The sequence below is a fragment of the Gallinula chloropus genome (genome assembly GCF_964237585.1).
Source record: "Gallinula chloropus genome assembly, chromosome: 3".
NCBI classification, from domain to species: domain Eukaryota; kingdom Metazoa; phylum Chordata; class Aves; order Gruiformes; family Rallidae; genus Gallinula; species Gallinula chloropus.
In genome coordinates, this window is record NC_140087.1 from 53,016,760 (window position 1) to 53,041,553 (window position 24,794).

At 42.0% G+C, this 24,794-nt stretch overlaps 2 protein-coding genes across 2 annotated transcripts in view; both read left to right on the plus strand.

The window, feature by feature from the left end:
• The window catches only part of DNAH8 (dynein axonemal heavy chain 8), a gene marked incomplete at its 3' end in the record, with an annotated part of 121,592 nt that extends 118,796 nt beyond the window's left edge, over positions 1-2,796 (plus strand). Inside the window, exons 86-87 of the mRNA XM_084261088.1 lie at positions 1,955-2,076; positions 2,509-2,796. Coding sequence (XP_084117214.1) covers positions 1,955-2,076; positions 2,509-2,796 — 410 coding nt within the window. The remainder of the gene's footprint in view (positions 1-1,954; positions 2,077-2,508) is intronic.
• A 7,752-nt stretch (positions 2,797-10,548) lies between these two features.
• GLP1R (glucagon like peptide 1 receptor) overlaps positions 10,549-24,794 on the plus strand; it is a gene marked incomplete at its 5' end in the record, with an annotated part of 88,753 nt that continues 74,507 nt past the window's right edge. Inside the window, 3 exons of the mRNA XM_084261089.1 lie at positions 10,549-10,601; positions 13,936-14,020; positions 14,759-15,070. Of these exons, the coding sequence (XP_084117215.1) occupies positions 10,549-10,601; positions 13,936-14,020; positions 14,759-15,070 (450 nt within the window). The remainder of the gene's footprint in view (positions 10,602-13,935; positions 14,021-14,758; positions 15,071-24,794) is intronic.

Consider the following 24,794-nt stretch of genomic DNA (forward strand, 5'->3'; position numbering starts at 1 on the left):
TAGAAGGAGGTGGAGATGAAGATGTAATTGGAGAAATAAGTCTGCTTAGCTCAGATGAGGAGACTGCATAGTTACTGTATTTGTAATACTGCTCACCAGGAGATTCTGAGTAAATCAAACCATACAATAAAGCTTGAAAATTGACTAGTGTGAGGCAAATGAGAAATTGGACTACCCTGAGTTGCCATTGCAGGAAAATCTAAGCTGATTGACTACTGAATCAAGCTCTGAATCTATTATAACCCTGGCAAATATGTTATAATGTTAAAACATGAGGAATGTATTTTATCAGTTTAGTGGAAAAAATACTGTAGTGTATCATCAATAATTGTATTTAAACCTGTTGTGATTTAGCAGTTATCAGTGTTTGTTTCCTATTAATTATCATTATTAAGGAAGAATGTATGTAAAGGTTTATTTACTATGTATGGAATACTCTATTTTAAATTATTACCTTTGATTGCTTCAGTTCATTAATGAACTGGTACAATATTCCATTCAGTAGGCATGGCACTTTGAATGAACAGGCTTGTGAAAACCCAAATACCATTTTATAAAGATATAATTATTTTTTAGCAAAATTTATAAGCCTAGATAACACTATTTTTATCAGAACATATAGTATTTGAGAAATTAATACATGTTCAAGTCCTATGTTGATTATATTTACATCACACGTAAATATTTTAGATGTGACAAGTACTTTAGTTTCTAATTGTCTTTGTCCTAGTTAGCATGTTAAATCACTTATTAAATCTTGAAATGCTGTCTTCTACTGCATGCCCATGTACTTTCATGGTTTTCCCCAATGCCTCCTCAGTATTTCATTTGGTGGTTTCACGTCATTGTAGCTGCTTGACAGCCCGCAAAACGCTAGTTGTCTTTTCTTTTGTGCCTTACCAAGAAGACACTGATGCCATTTCATCTTTACCACTTTACAGTAATCACTCTTAAGTATGCAGTTCTCTCTTGTTAAATTTTCTCTCTTCCCCTTAATCTCTTACTGCCAACTCCAACAGTTCTTCATCCCATAGTGTAAAATAGGAGCTACTGGGTTTTTGGTGACTGCATTTTCATCTTGAGACACTTAAACAGAAACAACCAGGTATTTGCTACAAGTGTTTCATTTTTGTGGCTTTTTCCTTTATAACATATCCAAACCTCTTTGCTGCCCAGTTGTTTGTCATCTTGTGCTTATACTATCCAGCCCTTTACCTCCCAAACCCTTTTTTTATTGCAAAGCTCTGTCAAGTCCATTCAAAACAGTGCTCAGAAAATCACCTCACTCACTGCTTGATTGTGCCATCCTCTACTTTCATTTCTGTCTAGGGTTCTCTTTTGTTCACTAAACAAGATAGAAATTTTTCATCCTTTGTAGGCACTGCCTTGTCCATATTCCCCCCCCTCAGTTATTTTCATAATCACATTCAGACACACCTTTTCTGTTTTCCGTCAGTGAAACTGACTTTATTATTCTCCTTTTACTTAAAATAAAAATAACAATTTTCCTAACTTGCTTTTACATAAATATCAGGTCGCATAACTGATATCTTGTCTGCCTTCAAATTCATTCTTGAAACATAAATCTACCATGGATCTTGTAGTTGATATCCTAATGATAATTTGTAAATCAGTATCCTGAGCAAACATTTGTTAATTGAGTAATTGAGTAGGAATAAAAACAAATATGTGCCTTTTAAAAATATTTTTCTCAGCGGAATACATTCTATGCCACTTTTGTAGTTTTGTTCCTATTTTGGCCCCAAAGAAAACTTTGCTATCATTAGTCAAAGTGCTCTTTTTCAAAAAAACTCTGAATATCTGTCTAATCATTCAGTGCAAAACCATGGAGATAACAGAGCAAGATTTTTTGGTTGGTTGGTTGGTTTTGGTTTTGGGGTATTGTTTTTTGTCATATGAAATCTGTATTAAATCTCTGGTGTAATTTCTCCAGGATTCCTGACAGCAGTGAGACAAGAAGCAACTCAAGCACATAAAGGCTGGGCTTTAGATACAGTCACAATACATAACGACGTGCTAAAGCAAAACAAAGAAGAAATCACAGCACCTCCTTCTGTATGTATGACATCCAAATATGTTTCAGTATTTAACTTATGTCATGTGTTATTCAGTCCTTTTGTATTGCTAGAGGAAAAAGTTACTATTTTCTTAACCTTGATAAGTATGAAGATTTAGGGGGGGTTTATATTGCCATTTAAAAAACAATATTTTTAAAAAAATAATTTTACCACCTTTTGATTTTTTGGAATTTATAGTAAACGTTGGATCAAATTATGCACAGGCTTTATTAAACAACTTTTGTTGCCATCAATTTCAGTAGTATTATCTTCTGAAAAAGGATATCATAGTTTAAATAGTTGGAAAATATTTGCTGTCAGATTTTTTTTTTACTATACAACATATATGCCTTTTAGTGGTTTAAGCCAATTATCATTTTACAAAACAGATGCTTTATTTTGAATATTTATCTGCTTACTCTCCACACAGGAAGGAGTTTATATCCATGGGTTCTACTTGGAAGGTTCAGGCTGGGACAGACGAAATAGCAAACTCATTGAATCTACACCAAAAATTCTTTTTGTCCAGATGCCTGTGGTGCATATATTTGCTGTTAACACAACCAGTCCTAAGGATCCCAGGCTGTATGTTTGTCCTCTTTACAAGAAGCCCAGGAGGACCGATCTAAACTATATTACAGTGATTTATTTAAGGACAGTAGTGTCTCCAGACCACTGGATATTAAGAGGAGTGGCTCTCCTGTGTGACATCAAGTAAACTTTTCCATACCATAATAGGAACAGAATATATATCTGAATATATGGCACACATACCCTATTACATATGCAACTCTTCTACTGCTTTTTATTTGGTGGCCATTGGTTATTGTAGTAATTATAGTAGAACTTTCATTTCAGTTTTGGCTTAATGAATTTTTTCTCTGCTTCAGTAGACTTAGTTCATCTTGGCTATTAGATGATATTTTTAAAGAAAAGCTTTCACTGATTGTAGTCTCTGATATTTCCATTATATTGCTTTTAAAAGGAATCTTTAATAATACAATTAATATTAAATAAAATGTTGGCAAACCTTAAAAAAGCTTTTTCATTTCTTTCTTGTATACAACTTTTAGCTTGTGTTTCAGTGACGTAGGATGACAACAGAAGGCAATATAGAATATAACAAAATTTAAGTTCTCCTAGTTTTTAAACATGACTCTGTATTCTGCATAATACATACATTATTTTCTTTGCCTCAATAGGAAACATTATATTTAAATCAGAAAAGTTGTTGTGGTTTTTTTGGTTTGGGGGGGGAGGGGGGGGGGGGAGAGGGTGTGGATGGGAAGAAGGATGGTGTGTTTCCAGAGTTCACTTGTTCAAGCATGTAGGTAAGCAAAACTACACCAGGAATGTTTGTGTCTGGAATATCTGACTGTGACCAGTGCATTCTCTGTACAGTCTGTGGGAGAACACAGCTGTGTGGGAACGTAAAGAAGTAGAACACTGACAGCTACTTAATGTGGATGTTTTTGTAATTAAAATGGAGAACCAGGTTATTTTTCCAAACACAGTTTACGTTCCTGCATCTCATTTTAGACCTAGAATACGGGCTGGAATCCTTGGAATGGCTATCACAGCATTATTCTGTGATAAACCAGATGAACATTCATGAATTTTGCAGACGTAATTAGCATTAAACTAATTCTATGCCTGTAATACTAAACAAGATATGCAGTCTATGCTATCTCTTTAATAATCTGCATAAAACACGTTCTTCTTTCAGATACCTTTATTTGGCAACACAATTTTTCACTTATACCCCATGACTGGATTGTGTTCTTCCTTTTGCAGTTTAAGGGTGATCAAATGCATCTGCTGCTACTTCATGAAGTCCTGTGGCATCTGGAAGCACAGTTAAAGGCTCTGCCTTGAGCCTCAGAATTCTGTGGCTTTCTGCTGGAGGTTGCCATCACAGGATTTCCTCTTGCAGAAAGGTCATAGATAAGATGATGAACAGAGTAACGAGAAGGAAGATATCTAAATAGAATTAAGTAAAATGTTTCTTTTCTCTCTCCTCTGTAAACTTAGATCCAAATACAATGAACTGGAGAAGGTGTTAGATAAAAATGCACAAAAGCGTAAAAGTTAAAAGTACCACAGAACTGTATCTGCATGGGGTGGGAAGTCTGTAACAAAAAACCTGATCACAGTACAGGTAAGTACCTCCCAGTACTTGCTCACTCCCCGCTCCTGCCCCAGGAGGATGCGGGAAAGAACTGGCAGAGCAGAAGCTGAAAACACATGGGTCAGGATGAAGACCATTTAATAAGGGGAACCAAGGTGCACACACAAGCAAAGGAATTTATTTGCTGCTTCCCACTGGCAGGAAGCTGGTTACCCACTTCCTGGGAAGAAAGGCCTCAGCATGCATAACGATTGCTTAGGAAGACAGATGCAATAAGGGCAAATGTCTGTTCCCCCCCTTCTCTCTTTTCCAAGCCTTTGGTGCTGAACACAGCATCATACGGTATGGGATGCCCATTCGGACAGCTGTCCTGGCTTTTTCCCTCCCACGTTCTTGTGCACTCCCAGTCTACTAATTCTGGAGGCAGAGGGGAAAAAGGTCCATACCCCAAAACCAGTGCAACTATAGTGTATTAATTTCTAAAGTATTTTTTTCCTGGTCTGCCTTTTCAGCTTAATTACAATGGGGAAACAATGTGTAACCCTATGAATGCCCTCACAGGTGGAAGATGTGCATTGCCATATTTACAAGTAAAAGTCTATATGGGGAAAATATCAGGAAAGGTGCAAATCAATAACATGCTGAGTTATATAACTTAGAAGATGATTTTATTCTCCATCCTGTATAATATCAAGTCAACTATTTCACAGATTGCATCAGATTCTTGAAAGCATTTTTTTCTTCCCTTTGCCAGAGTACAATCACCATTTCCATCTCCTCTGAGTCTGTCTGGGGCTTTGTAGTGTTCTGTTTCCTCAATACCATGCATTAGCTCATTACTTCCAGGTTACAATGAAAGCTGATTTCCATATACCTTTCCATTTAGGTAATGGAAATAATCTACATTTTGTGACAGCAAAAATCTATTCAGAAGGCTCCTCTTTTGTCTCTGTGTCCTTTAAGAATATTCACAAAGTATATTCACAAAGTATTTCTCTGTCCTAGACAAATGGGGGATAGTATTCTTCAACTTGTTTACAGCCAGCTTTTCAAACACCTAACGAGGTGTGGTTAATTGCTTAAATGGCCAAAACTCATTCCTCCCAGCTGACATAATCTATAGGGATTCAGACCTTTCGCTCCCAGAAATGTTCTATACACCAAAAATATTGTAACAAGCACTCAATTTTATTTATTTTTTCCAAGTTACTGAACAATTTACTTCCTTAACCGTATTACGCTCATTTGCCGTTCACGTTACTGTGGTTCAAGTTGCAAGACACTGTGGTGTTGCCTGAATTGGCAGAGACAAGAACACACAAATATAAAGACAAATACATAGAATATGACAAGTATTCTCTGTGAAAGCAAGGCCCTAACTCGTGAAGTTCTGCATTTGAGAATGTAAAGAACAGCATGTCCAGAATTAGCTTAGAGGGCACATCCATAGCCTGTCTTATTCTTTCCTCGCTTGGTGGAACTTTCACCCAGAAAGATTTTCCTCCCCATTTCCTCTGATTTTGAGAGGTAAATTCAAGCAGGGGAGACAAGGGGAGGCATATGTTTTCCCGCTGCTTTAGAGTGAACGCATTAATTTGGAGTCATTGATTTGCCAGTATGTCAAGATACTCACTTTTCACAGAAGTGTTTGTCTTTAGGTGATGATTCATGAGAAGTCTGGAGCACAGCTGTATGATGAGCTTTTATATAACAATGGGTAGAGTTAATAAAAACCTATGGAAAATAACCTGCAAATGGGGGGATGGGGGTGGGGGTGGAAGGGATTTGTTTTCTGATCAGGTTGCTAAATCTCACAAAACCATTGACTGGAATGAGCTTGTTCCAAGCTTGTTTCAGCTAAACTGTAACTTAAAACATTTGTTAATTCCAGAGAATAATTTTTGTCATCCATGCTCTCCGTTTCTGCCTCTAGATTCTCATTTCTTGTAACAAAAATTTGTTCAGCAGAGATTCAGAATATTCATTTTCAAGGTGAAATATTTTATGGAAAGACCTACAGTTTTCTTGTTCAGTAATCTCATTCACTGACTATATCTAGTTTTAATATTTAAACTATTTCATCATTTTTTGATAGTCTGGAAGAACATTTGGCAGCAGTACATAACTATAATTCTGTTGACAGAGGTACTGAAAATCAAATGTACAGAATCTGCAAGCTGCAGTTTTAACTATACTGATGTCTGCTTATTTTGCTTATTTGCTTTTTTTTTTTTTAGTATTGGAGTGTAATTGCACTTGATCAGATTGTAATTGCACTTGATCAGTCTCTTGATCAGATTTCTTCAGAAGCCTCTGGTGCTATTTATACTCCTAGGGCAAACATCACAGATACTAAACCAGATGTTGTAAGATGTGGTACCTGTATCTGTACCACAGAAGCAGGGAATTCCTGAGGCAAGTCTAGTTATATAAAAGCCGAAAGAGATGCCTTTTCCAGTGATTAATGCTGCCTTCAGTGCACAAAGATTAACTCTCAGAAATTCAGGAAAACTTTATTTACAATCATAGACTTATAGAATGTGTAAGGTTGGAAGGGACCTTCACAGGTCATCTAGCCCAACCCCCTGCAGTAAACAGGGCCATCTTCAGTAGATCAGGTAGCTCTGAGCCTCATCAAGCCTGACCTTGAATGTCTCCAGGGATGGGGACTTCACTACATCTCCGGGCAATCTGTTCCAGTGATCTACCACCCTCATATTGAAGAATTGTTTTCCAATATTTATTTATGTATTTTAAAGTTTGGCAACAGTCCACTATAAAGGTCAAATGTAGAAACAGACTTTGCAAACAGAAATACCGTATGAGTCTTATGTAGTGAAGATTAGGGTGGGGAAATAAACAACTGACTTATGTTTATTCCCCTTTATTTCCATCACAATTTCTAATTTATTAGATATAAATATAAGCTAATAAGTTTTCTGGAGCTATCTGAACAGTTTCTGATTCACAGCATCATATCTGAACAGTCACTGCATCAGCTGTGTAATAAATGACTGACTCAACCAAGGTACTAGTTAGCTAGATGACTAGTAATTAACAGATATCCAAGAATGCAAAACCTGACTTCTCTAACTTCTACTGTCTTCACATTCCCAAATATCTATAAGGATTAATGGTTGTGAGCTGCCAGTTATAAAGTTCATTTTTAGGAACTTCAACTTATTTCTTATCTTCATGATAGACTTATCATTTGCTTTATATTTTTGTATTCTTTGTTATTAATCAAGATATTCTTCACAGTATTCAGGCGAGGTTTAATCTTTAGCAAAACTATTTTATTTTTCATAAATATGAGGTCTCACCCAAATGTCAGTTCCAACATTTACCTTAATTAACATGTAGTTATCAGAATGCTTCCCCCTAAGCCTCACTCAGCTCTAAGAAAATACGATTTCACTCTCTAGATATTGGGAAAACATTATCTTTTTATCTCTCTAGGACAAAATGACACACCTGACGCCTTGCCTTTCATCCCACCCCTGCCCAAACTCCTGGACTTCCCATGTTGATCTGCAGCTTTTAATGTCTGAGAATATCAACAGGTTGACTCCAATTCACTTGATGTTTCATTTTCCCAAAGCAATCTTGGCAGCATGTCTTAACAGACTGTAGCTTCCTGCATATGTTCACTACTCAGTAATTCCTCCTACCAGTGTTTATATTTGATATTCAGATTAATCAAGCAGTTGTTCTGGAGGTTGCCTAATTAAAACTCCTCATGTTAATTTCTCAAGGCCTGATGGCTAATCACCAAAGCGGGATTTCTGTGAACAGATACTCAGAGGCAGAATACCTGTTTGCCTTACAGACACGGTAATTCAGAGAACTGGTCTAAACAGATAACTGCCCCTCTTCCTTGCAGCTCCAGATGCCTTATGAGCAGGCTCCTGTATTGCGATAGAAATGAATGATGACAAGGGTCACCCTCTTTCCTGGGGGACGTTTATGATGCAAAAAGCTACGGCCTCAAAAGGCATTGTGGCTAACAGATTTTAATCTCCTCCTCATTGGGCACATGAGCACAAAAAGTAAAATTATTGCCATGTAAATGGAAGGGATTTAACCTGCTTATGTTTGATCTAGATGGTTAATCCAAACAGTACCCCTCTCTCTCTCTCTCTTTAGTTGTAGCCATGATAATACATGGCAAACCCATGAAACAGCTTCCCCATCTTACTCATTCGTCTGGGGAATACATTTTGATCCAATATACTAGACTATAAAATATTGCCTCTTACTCAAGAGCCACATCCTGTGCCTCTTCAAAGGATAATTTTTCTCAAAAACCCATCAGATGCTGCAGATAAGCTACTAAATGCTTGTCTCAGCCCTGGGGAAGCCTTGTACTGAGGGAATCAAAGTCCTACCTACTATACATCCTGCAGCACTGTATACAGAAATCATCTCTGTCTCTTTGGAAAAGACCAGCATTGTGTTCTTTGCACAAGATCTCTATCAAACTGTACAAGGGAGTTTTCCTTTTTCGTATCAAGTTTTCCCTTGGTGAGAAGGTATTGAATGGAGCTATTTCCAAATAACTTCCTGACAGGAAAAGGCTACCACTACAGAAGAGGGAGAGAGGAGAGCAATATTCCTGTCTATTCTACTTAATACAGAATAATTTGACTTTATTCTTTCCTTCCTTTGTTCTGTGATTCACAGCCTCCTACTTTCTTCTTGTGAAAACTTAGGAGAGAAATTGAATGCTTTTCTGAGGATTTTTTACCATTGTTTCCTTTGTGCTAGTGTATTTTTATTTTGTGCATCCTAGATGCCTTCTATAGTACAAAATACAAATCTTAAGAAAGCATTCTTAAACATTTTTTTTTTTAATTAGGACATTTGAATTGGGTGTCAAGGATTGTGGTAATAAATTAAAACTGTAATAAAGTTGCTTCCTATTACATTACATGACCGTAAGCAATCTTTACATTTCTCTACTTCTAAGATGTCTGGGTCAGATTCATAGATTACTCAACACAGGGCCATATGAATATTTCAACAGCATTTTATGGAAAAAACTTAAAGCAATATCTCTTTTACAAGACAGAGAATGTAAGCTTTTTATTGAAATTAAATACCAATCCAAGTAATTCTCTTCATAATCATTAAATTGAATAAATTCCACGAGGCAGCAAGACCCCAAAAGTAGATACTTCATAATGTAGTTCACACAACTTTAGTAAAAAAAGTTAAATAGAACCTGTGCACTCATTTCTTTCTTGTCATCAAGAAATATGTATCCTAAAGTGTACAAGCCCTACTCTCTGACAGCTGAAAAATGGAGCTGTCCCTTTTGCTCAAGCACTATCGTTCATTTGGGGCTCGAAGAGCTGGGGAGGCAGAAGAGCACAGGAGTCTTAATGCTAGGGTTACGAGTTCGAGCCCTGACTTAGGCAGTGAAAAAAAGACTGTTGTCCCAGAGCTGCACTGAATTGCCTCTCTCTGAACATCCTTTTTTATGGGGAAGTGATGTCTGGTGCTGTGGAAAACAGTCCGGGCTGACTCAGATCACCTGTGCTGGCTGCTTGGGGATGTTAACTCCCACTGGGACAGATGGAACCAGGACACTGTTGTATATTTACAAGAAATCAGGCCCTTACACCTGGAACTATAAACCAGCACTACCTCCTGTTCATTGATTCTGAGCCTCTGTGCTGGGGTTGGCTGGGACAGAGTTAATTTTCTTCACAGTAGCTGGTACCAGCCCGTGCTTTGGACTTGTGCTGAAAACAGTGCTGGTAACACAGGGGTGTCTTAGTTCCTGCTGAGCAGCACTTGCACAGAGCTGAGACCTCTCTGCCCCTCACCTCACCAGCGAGTGGGCTGGGAGTGCACAGGGTAGGGGACACCGCTGGGATGCCTGACCCCTGCTGACCAAATGGATATCCCATATCATGTGGTGTCATGCTCAGCATATAAAGCTGGGGGAAGGAGAAAGGCATGACTTTTGGAGTGATGGTGTTTGTCTTCCCAAGTAACCATTACATGTGATGGATCCCTGCTTTCCTGGGGGTGATCCCTGCTTTCCTGGGGGTGGCTGAACACCTGTCTGCCCACGGGAGGTGGGGAATGAGTTCCTGGTTTGCTTTGCTTGTGTGTGGCTTTTGCTTTGTTATGAAACTTTCAGTATCTCAACCCAAATGTACTCTTACTTCTACCCTTCTGATTCTCTCCCCCACTTTGCCATGGGGTGACCGAGCAGTGAAGTGGTCCTCAGTTGCTGGCTGGGGTTAAGCCATGACAGTCTGCATCTACAATACTACACATTATAGAAAACTGGGGATTTCCACCCCTGCACTCCAGCATTGTGTAGCCACCATGAGACATTTCGTGCTGACACATACTGATCGTGTTCTCCTACACGTGGGCAGGTAATTTAAGTAACAGAAAAATTAGCACTTTTAAGCACTAACTTAAAAATAATGAGATTTAAGGTGGAAATGTCATCTATGGACAATAACCAGAAGAAATCCTGCTTCCTAATGCACTACATATTTAGAAGCTTTGTATGTGGATCTGTCGTATAACTCTGCTGTAGCCACGTTCTGAGACAGAAAACTGTAGGATCACTGAATATTACTGAAATGCTTAGATTACCCCCTTTCTAAAGTCCAGGTTTTAAGGTGCAATTCAGATGATTTAGTTTCTCCAAAGGTCAACAAAGGCTCCAAGACAAGATGATCTCTCTTCTGAACACCAATATGCTTTTAATTGCAGTTGTGGTTTATATGTTTGTAACTTCATTTGCATAATACTACTCAGAGCTACCTTATTTTTTCCAGGTGGTGAGCAGAAGGATTCAGCTTAGATTAACTTTTATTTCAGTTATGTAGGTACCTGCATGAATTAAAATTCTGCAAACACCATCCACATCCAGTGATTCAACCCTAAAATTCCTCTGCTTCCTTTCCTAAACATGTATTTCAAATTTTCAAGTGATTTATTTGAATAACTTCATAGGTGCTGGTCATTTTTAGCTTTTATTGAGCTTGGAAGGATCATTACTGACAGTTCCTCTTGGCTTTCTAGAGAAAAAAAATGAGCCGAAGCGTATTTGCTGCTGCAGCACATCACAGCTACAAAACACATGAGTAAATAGCTAACTGCCCGTTGGGCACGTGGGCAGCTCATACACAGCCACTGTGCAGAGTAGCAACTCCCTCTGTTTTTCATACAAAGCCTGAGTTTAGGTAAAACACCTCATTCTTCCAATCTCAGCAGCCCCATAACCTGTAGCTTCAAATATGCATGTAAAAGGTAGAAATGAATAAAATGTCCCTAAGAGTTCAGATCTATTTGCACTGTGGTTCTTTCCAAGAATTTGAAGTCTCTATCCCATAAACAAACTTATTATAAAAGATGATGTTTATAAAAGCAAATAATTAACTGGCGACGGAGAAGCACAAAGTGCCTAAGTTACACTGAAAAATGATAACATTCTTTAGGATATTGCCTAAGGCAGCTTAGGAAAATGTTACTCAGCAAATGTCACAGCAGAAACATGCAGTTTCCCCATGAAAAGTTTTGGAGACAAAGCATTCGGTCTCATGTGGGACAGGGATGTTACTTTCCATTGACAGAATGCTAGTTTTCAGGCAGCAAAGTGCCAGAACCCTTGCCAAGGCTTTGTCTCTCGCCCATGGGAACCTCTCATGGCAAGCCGCTGGTTACGCTGTTTCCACAGAAAAGGATTATCAGGGAAAGTTATTACAAGAGACACTGAGCTTTTTCAAAAAGCAGCGTTGTTCTCCAAATTGAGTAAGTTGCATTTATAATGCTCAACACTCATGGGATCACAATAATCCCAGTGTAATAGCAAGGCGGCTTCTCCTTCCTGCGCCTGCAAGGTTTGGTCCAGCCTAGATGTAAAGGGACAAGGAGCAATTTACCAAGTCCTGCAACTTAAATAGCATTTGTAGTTCTTCAGCTACAGAAAAGGAGGTGTTTGCCTCATCAGACAACATTCTCAAGTTGAACAAAGCTTCCTCAACTCATTGTGTTGTACTTTTCAAACTGAAAGGACCCCAGCTCCTTTCAAATGGCGAAATGTGTCGTTAGTGTCATGTTAATGCTACACCTGGCTGCTTTCAAACTGTTCCTTTCTTACATTAACAACTATAAAAGATCAATTTAAGTTTTACTATTAATAAAGCCATGAATAACTATAACAGAAATCCAGCAGATACAAGTTTTAGAGACAACTTTCATCAATATTCCTCCCCCCCCCCAACAACAACAACAAAATTGACATATGCATTTTCATCCATCAGAAAGTAACCTCTCTTTTTACAGTGATTTAAGTCAACAGGATCTGTTCAGTCTTCTGAAATTTGATAATAGCTTCTTAACGGGCACAATGAAAATGTTCCTGTTTCAGAGTTTACTCTGATCCCTCTGTTTTTTTCCTCAAAAAACATTCCCACCAATGTATGATGTCATCACACCTCAAGAGTTACTTTTGATTACTTCCAGAAAGCAGAATTATTTCAAAGTAATACCTCTGCTTCCAGAGTGATGTATGGCACCCTCACAGCCTGACAAGGTGCTTCAAGAGAGACACGAATCTAAGCTCCTGTGAAAGCAGCTGGCTCTCTGCTGCACACAGGCACTGGAAGTCACCTGGGGAGCCAAAGTCCTACGTGGGACACTGTTGCAGTAGCAATAGATAGCAGCAAAGTCTTGCATGAGAAATAGGTGCACCCTGCTAAGGCTGCTGGTGCTGTTCAGGGGGAAGAGGCTTCTTTCCCTTTCAATAAAGGTTTCTGTTGCCTGGGCTGAGGAAGCCGGCGGAGGCTTTGCTCGATTGTCCACTGTTTTTGATGGTTTATCAAAAGCAGCTGTAACATGCATGGTCTTCAGGTGCCAGGAGGTAAAGCCAGCCTGTGGACACTTCTAAATGGAATCAGGTGCTGGGCTTCAAGTAAAACATTCCTCTGAGGCATAACCAGGCTCGGGCAGGGTCCTCTCTCAACTCTGCAGGGGAGTCAACCCACAGAAAATTGGTAGTTAACAGCCAACCCTTACTTTTCCTGGTCACGTTTCTCAGCAGTGGGGTATTGCAGATGTGCTCTTGTAGCTTCCTTCAAGGATACGGGATAACTGCAGGTAACAGAAATGCAGGGTTTTTATGGGAGTTTCTTCTATCTAGGTGTAATTTGCCTTAGCACACATGCACACAAATACAAATCCAGGCAGAGCAAGCAGGCTTTTCCCTGTCTTGTCTCCACCCCTTGGAGGCAAACATTAGGGGTTAAATATATGGGTTTATATCTTTTAAACATCTTTTAAAAAAAATCTTTTAACTCATACACATATGGGCTCAAATCTTTTAAATCTGGTGGATCACTGATTTCTTTAAAAATTACGGTCTTGTCATTGCTCCAGGTGACATTACTGTGGCTGAACATGCTTTTTCTATTAGATCTTTTTCTTCATTCCTTCTCACTGTTTCCTACATCTTCAGCAATGTCTGTAGCAGACATAATAATTCTACAAGAACAGAGGTTTTATTTTACTGGGTAATAATAACTTTTAAAAAATAATCTCAGTGAGCAACATTAAAAAGTCACCTGAGGCCGTCATTAGGGGATTCAACGAACTTGGGATGTTTGGGGAATCATCTTTTAACAACCCAAAATTCATGTTCTTTCTCTCCTCATGGTGAATAACATTTTTTCCTTCAACCTGTATCTTTTCTTACTTTAGAAAAGTTGAAGGAAATAACTTTTCACCATTTGGTCAACCAAACCAGGATGGCAAATTCTTTCTGCCTGGAGTTAGCTGTCGCGATGTAACTGCTGTCCTGGCCATTCACACACTGAGGAATTTCATCATTTCATGATCTCACAGCATCGATGCTCTGACTGACTAGTTACATTCCCAAAGCATCAGACAGACGAAGTGTTGTATTCAAAATTAATATACATCATTAATATTTGAGATATTAACTTATTTGTATTCAGGCAGAATCTAACAGACCGAAGTGAAATCCTTTCCCCAGTTCCCTGTTCAATGCTGAGCTTCCCTTCTAAAGCTGTTGGGCTCTGAATGCTTTCTTCCTTCAGATGCTGGTGCGTAATCTCACCGAATATACGTGATTTATTGGCAGTTTAGCGTTCCTCATCAGTGCAAAGTGAATACGTAAGGATAATAATATGAACAAAAATATGTACCAAACAAATTCAGAGTGTCCTTCAGCCAGGCGGGCGAGTTTTCTGAGCCTTCTCCGCTAACGCACCCTGCGCACCGCTGGGACTGACCCGTGCTCTGGCTTCTACTTAGAAACCAAGCTCTGACCTGACGTGCAGCTCTGCAAATTCACGTTATAAACGGGCATTTGCATTCACTGTGATTAAAAACTATTAAAACTCGGTGGCCTTCATGCTGCTCGTGACGTCCAAGATGCCCAAGCCTGAACAAAGTCAGATTTATTAAAAAAAAACAGCTGAAGATGTGGGGGCGGGATCGCAGAGCCGTTTTCTCCAGGTTTTGTTTTTTTTTTCCTTTCCTTCCTTCCTCCTCCGAACAGCCTTTCGCCCTGACACGACCAGCCCGGCCGCCCTGCGACCCGCGGAGCCCCGTCCCCGCCTGGCCGCACCGCACCGCACCTGGGCCGGCCCCGGCCCCGCCTCCGCCGCCTCTACAAAAGCGGCCGCCGGAGTCTCTGCGACGTTTGTCGCCGCGCCGCTGCCGCGGAGCGTCCGCGGGGAGCCGGAGTCCTCGCCGGGTCCCCGCGTATGGGGGGGCCGCCCCGGACATGCTCTTCTCCCCGCCGGCGCCGCCGCTCGGCTTCGCCCTCCTGCTGCTGGCGGCCGCGGGAAGGTCGCTCCCCGTGAGGCGGGTAAGTACCGCGGCGGTGCCGCCGTCCGCCCGAGTTGCGCGGCTGCGGTTGTTCCTCGGGTACCTGCCGCTGCCTCAGGTTGCACCGCGTCGGGGTGGGGGCTGAGGGGCCGCTCCGCTCTCCGCCGCGGTTTTCCGCGGAGCGGGAGGCGGCTGCCGGCTCCCGGGCGCGCCGCGGGGATAAGTTGGAAGTTGCCGCCGTTACTTTCGGGTGCCCGCGCCGGCACCCGCGGCGGAACCAGCGGCGGCCGCCGGGTCAGCGCGCTGAGGCTCCGCGCCTGGGCCCCTGCGGGGGTCTCGGGGGTCGAGTTTGGGCTTAGGGCGAACGGAGGGGAGGGAGGAAGCGGAGGCACTTGGAGGACGTTGCCCTCGGGGTAACGCTTTACCCCCACAGGAAATAATAGGCGCGTTGGTCACGTCAGCCACAGGCAGTGCCGTGGGAAGAGCGGAGCGGGGTCGCGGAGCGGGGTGGGACGGGACGCGGGGGAAGGGGAGCGGGTAGGGAACCCCCTTCCCTGAACTCGGGCAGGATCAGGCGAGGCGGCGCGAACCGCCCTCGCGGTTCCTCTGGCAGCGGCCGGGTGAAACACGCGAGGCCCGTGGGTTTTCCTCCGCTTCGGCGGGGCGCGGGGGAGCCGCTGGCCCCGCCGAGCCGCGGCGCGGAAGCGCGCGGAGTGTCAGGCTCAGGAGCTGGGCTGCGCGGTGTGGGAAAGAGCGTACGGCCCGTCGTGAGGAGCAACGGAGGAGGGAAGGGGCGGTGGGGTTGGGGGAGAGACTAGTGGCGGCAGGAGGAGGGATGCTGTTGTGGGGAGAGCAAGGGCGAGCTCGAAGCCGAGGTTGTGGGCTGCAGAGATGAAGGAAGTGACAGCGAAGCTGATGGTGGATCAAGGTTGCTGCGTGTGCGGCTGTTTTTCAGGTGTTGAAAGTTTTTGAGGTTGCTGACTTCTGCAGAATAATGATCTGTTTAGCTCCCAACTAGGCTGGTTTAGGTATTGGCTTTTGGGGGTGGTTGGTGCTCTTGTTTTTTCTTGGGGATATCAGCCCCTTAAAGGAGCACAGCAGCCAGAACTTGCCTCAGGGAATATTTCACTTGGAAAGTCTTCTCAGTGTGAAGATGATCAAATACTGAAACAGGGGCCCAGAGTGTCTGAGGCGCCCCATCTGTGTGGGGACATTGGTTATCTGACAGGATAAGGCGCTGAGCAAACTAATCATGGGGCTGCCAGAGGCAGAAAATTGGTGAAGTACATTCCCTGGCAAAGGGATCTTTTGTAGCTGGACCCAGAGCTGGGGGGAGGTAAGAAAAGGAAGTGGCTTATCTGGTCTCAGCACGATGATCACCCTTTGACTTCAGTCTTGCAACAAAGCGGGTACTTTTACAGTCTCTTCTGACACTAAGTTGGAGTTTCACCTGACAATGTGTCTAGTGCAGTGGTTGTGCTGCTTGTGTGCTGGCAAAATGTAAAAATGCTCAACCCCAAGCATACAAAAGCATGGGGACTTCTGCTGTCAGGAGTCTCTTCTCAGGTTCAGTTCAGGATAGTGTTGAAGGTAATAGTTAAACTGAAAGCATCATGGCTTAGGCAGCAGTGGATAGTAAAACCTAGGTAATAACTATCAGCTGCAAGGTGTGTTTCAAATGGGCATGACAGGTGTGAGGAGAAGGAATGATTAGATACAGGGCTGGGGAAGGAAGGATTTTTGTTGGGGCTGTGGCTACTGTCTGTCTCTGACCTCTCTCTTCTCTCCAACCCCTCAAACAAGTGAAAAAGGAGAGAAGGAGAAGAGAAAGCTGAGAGTGAACATAGAAGGAAGAAAAAAAAAACTGAGTCTGGTGTTAAAGGTGGTGCTACTTACTTGGAATCATCTTAAATGCAGGGTGACCTGAAATTACTTTAAAATGTGTCTAGATCTTCCTTACTGCATTGAGGGTAGTAAAATGACCCAGAAGTAGTAGTACATGGCTGCACTGCAGAACCATATTACTAATGACAAGGCTGTGTCCTTTCACTGCTTGGCCTTGAGCAGCAATGTCCTGCTGCTGATAGAGCTGCCACACAGCTGGCTGCTGGTTCTCCACCATCTGGTTCTCTCTTGGATTTGGATTTCAAATACCAGTTTTCTGTGTAGTACTTAATACTGAAAGGCTTGATAAGAAGTAGTTTAAATGTCAGCAGACAGGAGCTGTGCCACAGTTCTGAAGGGGAATATGTGTGTGTCTGTTCTTCAAACCATCCTAGTGCTTTTGTTCTTCAGGCTAAAATGTGAATAACACGGGGTCCATGGTGGAAATACTAACAGTTGGCTTCAGTTGAAAGCTTACAGATCTTTCAGTGTGCTTGGCTCTTGTTTCTAAAGTGCCCTTGTATGGGAATAGAAAAGTACTTGCATCGGTATCACCATTAAGTAGAGCATATGGGTCTCTAGGTATGTGCTGTGGTGTTGGTGTTCTCGGTTACTCTTGTGTTTTTCAGGCTTATTTAGATGAAGTTGCTAGTCTGCTCTCCAAACTGAGAGTCAATGTGGCTTAGGTTGCAGGTGTTACAGACACATGTAAGACAGAGCTACTTGCTCAGCCTTCTGCTCAGCTTGCAGCCTGCCACGGCTGCTTCTAGTTCTGCAGCATCTGCTTCTTTAACTGTGGGTATCCAGGGTCAGGTATTGACCTCTGAGAGCATTAGCTTTGAATCCTGGTGAGCCGTGATCGAAAGATGCAATGTGAGGGGGTGGTTTTGGATGCCTCTTTAGTCTGCTGCATGGCAAAGAGGTCCCTTTGTGTTTGAATGTCCCAGCCCAGGCTTGCAGGACCATGCCTGCTTTGATCTCTTCTGTTGTGTGCCCTACCACTGGGAGAACTGAACCTGCCTTGTAGATTTGTGTTCCTTAGAATGCCAGGTGGGAAAATGGCCCTTTGTGTTTGAATGTCCCAGCCCAGGCTTGCAGGACCATGCCTGCTTTGACCTCTTCTGTTGTGTGCCCTACCACTGGGAGAACTGAACCTGCCTTGTAGATTTGTGTTCCTTAGAATGCCAGGTGGGAAAATGGCTATAGAGCTTGGCTGAAAAACAAATTTAACAAGTGACCTGGAAACTGATGACCCCATGCAGTAGCAAGGATGGTGGCTTGAACTGCATCTTGCTTAGTTGGGTCTTCACTTGGGCAACCACCCCCTCCCCATACTTAGGTTGTCTGGAAGTTCTGCATGATGCTCTTTCTTTCTCCCTTTTCTGCTCACATGGAGCTGGTTTTCTTGTTGCCTGCACTCTGGAAATTGAAATGTGCTAGACAAGTCTCAGCAGCACATACTGGCAGTGGTAGAGAAAGCAATGGAAAGAATGAAGAGACAAGGCCTGACACTGTGCCACCTTGCTGTAGTTATTATCTAAGGATACTTGGCTGGCTTCTAGGTAATGGGCTCCTTTCCCAGGAGTATGGCCAGGTTCTTCAAATCTTAATATTTGCAGGCCACTTAAATTCATGACTATATTAATAATGGTGTAAAACTTTAAATTGCTTAATGGTACAATCATCTAAATGAATACAGATTAAATCATCATCCCAAATGACTAACTTCTTTATGTATACAGAAAAAAATGTGGGCTTTGTTTTCTTTTTTCAGAACAACTCTAATTTTCTAGAAACACTATAAAGCTAGCGACAGTGTGTGTGCTAAAATACTAGATGCCCTGGCACAGAAGATCTGATTATACACACTAAAAAAGAAAATTGCTTGCAATATCCCAGACCTAAAGGAGGGGGTGTGTGTGTGTGTGTGTAAAGAAGAAAAAGAATCAAAACAAACTAAACACTGAAACTTCAGGCTTAAGGAGCCTAGGATATCAGATCTCCAAGGGCCGAAGAAGGAGCTGGTATTTCACACAGCAGAACGATGATGTGACCCTTGGCATTGTTCTAAGGCTCTGATGTCCAGTCCAGGCAAGTTTTAGTGAAAGAGTTACCAGATCTCTCTACCTTCCCTGTATTTCTAGTGCCATTACTGCTTCCCCCCCACTGAACCTTGGCAGCTGTCTGAAAGAGTTTGGGCAGAAGTATTTGAGGTAGTGTGTAGGCAGGTACAACTGGGCATAGAAGAGCGTGTTGCACGGCTGCATCGGCAGTGAAGCACATGTAGCTCTCTTCTGTGAGAAGAAAAGCTCGTAGCCTCAAAGTGATGGAGGTAGAGCTACAACTCCTGCCCTCCAAAAGTTGTAGCTCTGTAGCTGTGATAAAGTTCAGTGAAACTGGGCCAGATATACGAAGTATAAACAGTTGTCTGCTGGCTGTCAAAGAGATTTTTAAAGGTATTGTATCATATCCTGTTTCTGTTAGCCTGTCAGACTAAATTGAGCTTTAATTTGCCTTGTTGATTGATCACCAGTTACTTGAGAGGACAAACTAGCAGGAGCTGTTATCTCTGAAATCACAGGGCCTTTGCTAGTTTATAACTTGGAGCAGTCCTTTGGAAAACTGATTGTTTCCTTCTGCAGTGCTGCAGTGAAACGAAAGCTATTATCTTTGCGTTCGACTTCTTTCATTAAAAGCTTTTGTATTTCCTCCTCTGTGGTAAAGCAGTGTGTGTGCTGCTGCTGCCAAGGCTGTCTGCCTGAGTTTCCTTGGCTCAGTGCATCACTTCTATTAGTTTGTATCCTAACAAAAAGCAAGTTTACACAATAGCAGATATGTGTCTTTGCTATGGAAAAGAACTTATCTGCATGGTAGATAAGAGAGCTCCTATTTAAACCTTATAATGTTGTTGGGTCTTTTTTTTTTTTTTTTCTTGTGAGGCTGAATTAAAACATCATGTAGGAGCTCCTTTAATTAAATCCATCCTTCCTAACCTAGCTACTAAAGGGAAGACCAAGTGTAATGCTTGCGTTGGATGCTTCCTGTCAAGAGAGGATATGGCAAAACTTACCTAGGCATCTTTAGCTTGCCAAGTGAAAGGCAGCCCTCTCAGATGTCATAGTTTTTATACAAAAAGTAGCAAATTTGAACTTATGGTATGTGAATATAGGTTTGCTGCTGACGGCTGAATACTGCTCTTTGATGCACCTGGAAACTGGTGTTATATACTGCAACCACACAGGTCTATGATCTGCCATGTTCCAGTGATCCTTTGGTGTGAACATAGAGGAGCTTATGAAATATGTGTTGATCTTCATGGGTAGGAGAATCTACAGGCAAAGTTGCAGCAGTGTTGTCATCTGTGGTTTGTAAGCATGCAAAATCTATGTCTTCCACTGTTGAAGAAAAGTAGATGACTACTCTTACTTCCATAAATGTGGACTCATGCAAAGAGAAACTCCCTGCAGTTTTGTTGGGACTTCTGTAAGCCTTGCAGACAGACAGTATTCCTGGGCTATAGTGTGGCAGATAGACCTGGAGAAGAACATGAGTGAATTTCCATTGGCTCTCTTCCCCTTTATGGTCTTAAAGAAACAAGCAACAACCTGTGCCCTCTGATGTGAATTAATTGATACAGCCTGCTAAGTGCAAATGCAATAGCAGAAGGATCTTTCCCAAACACTGAAATGAAAACCTTGTGAGTAACCCTCTGCCTCAGGTTCAACTGTGGCTTCTTAATAGTCTCATAAATACTGCAGCTATGTATGGAATAGACAGACATAGGCTTAATTTAATTGAATGAACAATTAAAAAATGGTAACTGAATGGAGGAAACTGCAGGTTCCACTTGTGGAAAAGAATAGTTCCTTCAGTCGGTCATTTCACTGACTACTTTTTATCGCTGTTTTGCCATAATTGATTGTTAATGGATTACTGTCTTCGTGCAGTCTGGTATTGACTGCTATTTTTCTTGTAATTGATTGCATTTCACTGTTCACCCTCTCACCATCTTTCTCCGGAATTGTTTTATGTTGGCCTTCCCAATTACCATATTTTTGTCCTGCTCTCTTTTGTTCGTTGTGCTCATCTGCATCCTCCTGTTCAGTTCTTGCTCTGTCTCACTAATGCACATGCCCTGCTGCTCTCCCAGTGCTGCCTTTGTTTTCAGGGTAATTTTTGAAACTTGCAGTCTTGTCATGATGTGTAATTTTAGCTGTTAGCAGCAGCACCAGAGCAAGGCAGAGGGCAGCTGCAATGTGCTCTCTGCTGCACTGCGGAAGAAGTTCAGGCAAGCGAACCCGCGTTCTGAGCGTGCCTGGGAAGTAGCTAAAGAGTCAGGCTCTGTGTGGAAGAACCTTCTGCAGATGTTGGATGAATTCCTTCAGCACAGTTGAAGCTTCTGGCTCTTTTCGTGTCCTGTGTTCTTTGCTACCTCCGGCTTTCTTGACAAGCTAACTCATGCTCACGTTTCCTTCATCTAAATGTTATTACACTGGGGGCTTGTTGACTGCTCACCCACTTGTGACTCTTGCCATTCTTCAGACTGATGTACTTTTTTCTCTCCTGCTCCCTCTGTAAGGCTGTGCTGTGGTGTTTCTTGCCAGTTTGTTAGTTTGCTCTGGAGTGGTGTCTGGCCATATCTGCATGGGTCAGTCTCTGAAATCTTGTTCCCTCGAAGACATTCATTTCTAAGTGGTTTTGGTAATCCCTCTTACCTCAGCACATTGGTCTGAAAACTGAGCCACCCTGAGAGGCCTAGCATCAGGTAAACTGAAACACTTGTGTGACCAGCTGAAGGGTAAAGCTGGAAGGTAAAACAGTACTCTCATACATATCCTTCTCTAAATGGGAAGGATGTTGGGCTCAGACTTTTGCATTGAGTAAATCTCTGGTGCTGACAGAAGGTTATGGAACAGTCATCCTACACCAGAACATGTTTTTGTGGCAGCATGAGTAGTTTAGACTGTGGCTTGCTCTCACATGTGGGCAAGCCAAATGCAGACAGACAGGAAGCTCAGCTACCAGAAGAGCTGCCTCCTGGGTGCTGTGGCTCTGCCTGTAACAGGTATTTCCTCTGGTGCTTTGACAGGTGATTCAGCTACTTGTAAAAACGTCTTACGTGTTGAAGCAAGTTGAAGAAGGGCAGCTGACACCATAACCAAGTTTTACCACACTGTCTGCTGAGCTTGATAATCAAGGGAGATCTACAGATCTCCTTTGAAAGGAGTGTGTCGTTGATTTCTCCTATTAAAGTCAGACTTGGGATATTTCAGGAGATGTGGTATCATTCTTCCTTTCCCTTTGAATTCTGCTAGCTATAAACTTCTGTGTGTTTCTTTCTCACAGGAAACAACTGTCTTATTTTTCCATTTGCTAATATTCCCTTTCTGCTCTACAGACATCGATGTTGTTCATGGTATGGACCAACATCTCCCAGATGCTGTATTCAGACTTACATATTGTATCTGAAAATAGAAAAACTTCTGCTCAAAGTATATTCCAATTGTTTCATTGCAGCTTGCCTCTTTGCAAGGAAGTTCATAGAACCATAGAATGTGTTAGATTGGAAGGGACCTCTAAGGGTCATCTAGTCTAACCCCAGAGACTGTTTTTAGTATGACAAGATTGATTCAGGCTTTTACATTTGCTCAGCTTTCATAAGTTCAGTCCTCTTGGCATCTGAAAAAATACTCCTAAAACAAGTGCAACTGGACTGCATGATAACATAGGGTATGACTGGGGGAAATAAAGGAGGGGTGGTGGTGTGGCTTAGGCCCAGCTGGCGTCATGCTCTCTTAGCCAAACTGAGGACAGATGACAAGTATGTGACATCTCAACTACATCAAGAATGATTCAGTCCTCTAAAAATTGTTTAGAGCAAATAAATTAGAGGATTACCTTGATGGGTGGCACAACCCACTTCCACTTTCAACAACTTCCCCCAAAAAACCTACCCCCCCAAACTCACCCTAAATCAGAACTGAACTTCTGTAGCATTGTAAACACCCTCTTCTTTTTCTCTGAAGTTTGCTGTCACTCTATAGGGCAGTAGGAGAATGGTGGGTGAGAGGATTCTTTATGTTCCTGCCATTGCAGAGGTCTCATCACCAGATCTTATCTTTTCACAGAATCACAAGGTTGGAAAAGACCTTTAAGATCAACAAGTCCAACTGTTCCTGTCCCATGTTAAACCGTATCCCTAAGTACCTCATCTGCCCCTTCTTTTAAACACATCCAGGGATGGTGACTCCCTGGGCAGCTTGCTCCACGCCCTGACCACTTTCAGGAAAAAAAACCTTTTCCCAACATCTAATCTGAACTTGCCTTGGTGCAGCTCCGTGCCATTTCCCCTTGTCCTTTTTAAGCTAAAATAGTCAGCTTTTAATGGAGAGAACACAGAGGGTCTATGTTCAATTAGGTGGGGAGACTGTTTAAGTTGTTAGGTTTGAAGGTCAAACACCAAGTGCGTGAGAGGGATGTTAGCAGGAGCCTTGGAGGATGTGGTTAAAGACTACTCTGCTGCAGTTCATCTCTAAAGTCCCATTGTCAGAGACGGGTTGGACACATGAGACTTTCTTTTGACTTCTGTCTCATCCTTTTATGAGGCTCTGTGCCATATCCTGTAAAGGAGACTAACTCAAAACAATTGCAGGTCAAGTAATGGCAGAAGCATTTACTCCCTTTGGAGGGTGTTCCTGGTCTAGCTTTCTGCTTCTGCAGGTTTCTGGTAGAAATTCTGAAGTATGGGTGAAAAAGTAGTAATTGTTGCCTTTCAGACCTTCTGGAGGAGAGACTGATGTGCCTGATATCTGCAGGCTTCTGTCATAAGATTAATTTCCTGACATGCATGGACTCCTGGCAATGCAGTAGTCTCATCACAGATTTTCTTCAGGATGGAATTTGATAAGTATTTTTGCTCCTCTGGCATATGTAGAAATGAAAAGTTGCTGTAAGACACTTGATGTACAGTGAGGATTGGGTGTACAGGAGTATTGACAAGCATCAGGTGCCTTACTTTATGCTGAATTAGAGGGGAAAAACTGGGAAACTTTCAGAAGACTTGAGTTATAAATTAGAGAATGTGCTGTTCAAGTTACTATTTTAATAAAGTATGAAGACAAAGATCAAACAGAGATGAGTAAATGAATTAATTTCATAGTGAGCCCTTTGGGAGCGGGGAGTAGGGTGACAGGGCAAGGTACCTGTCTTGTTTGGTGAGTCCAGCAGCCTGTTGCCTTTATGTCTGGCTGTGAGTCTGCTACAGACTGATCACTGTGCTCAGGGGTTAGTACACAGAAAACCAAATTTTATGCTTTCTGCACAGGGTAAGAATCTATGCATCGACACTTGAATTTTCACCCTGTTTCAGTAGGTAAAATTGAGTACAAAGCATGAGGCTTGAAGGGAATGCTGACATCTGGGAAGGTAATGGCTTGCCTCATATTCTTTCCTATCACTGGAGGTGCTACTGCTGTTGTGGAAAGAGCTGGACCCTAGTGTGTGGGGGGGAACCCTAACATGTCCATATAAGTCACCTTTAAAAGTGCTGCAGGTATCTGTAACCCATGCACAGTTGTACCAATAAGAGATACAGCCCTGTATTGCTGGATCAGTGATTTTCAGTTAGTTCAATCCCCATATTCTTCCTTTGGTCCCATTCCTTGCAAATAAAAGTACTCTGTTGTGCAAAGCTGGTTGTACAGAATGAATGAAGCTTTTGGTTTTATCGCCGGAGGTGGGAAAATTAAAGTATGATGTTTGATCTGAATTATTTGAAATAGCTCTTGTTTTTAGCTGTTGTCAGATGCTGTGGTGTCCTCTAATCTATTGCCATTTTCATTACCATTTCTTAATGAGGAAAAATTCATCAAGTACCTTCT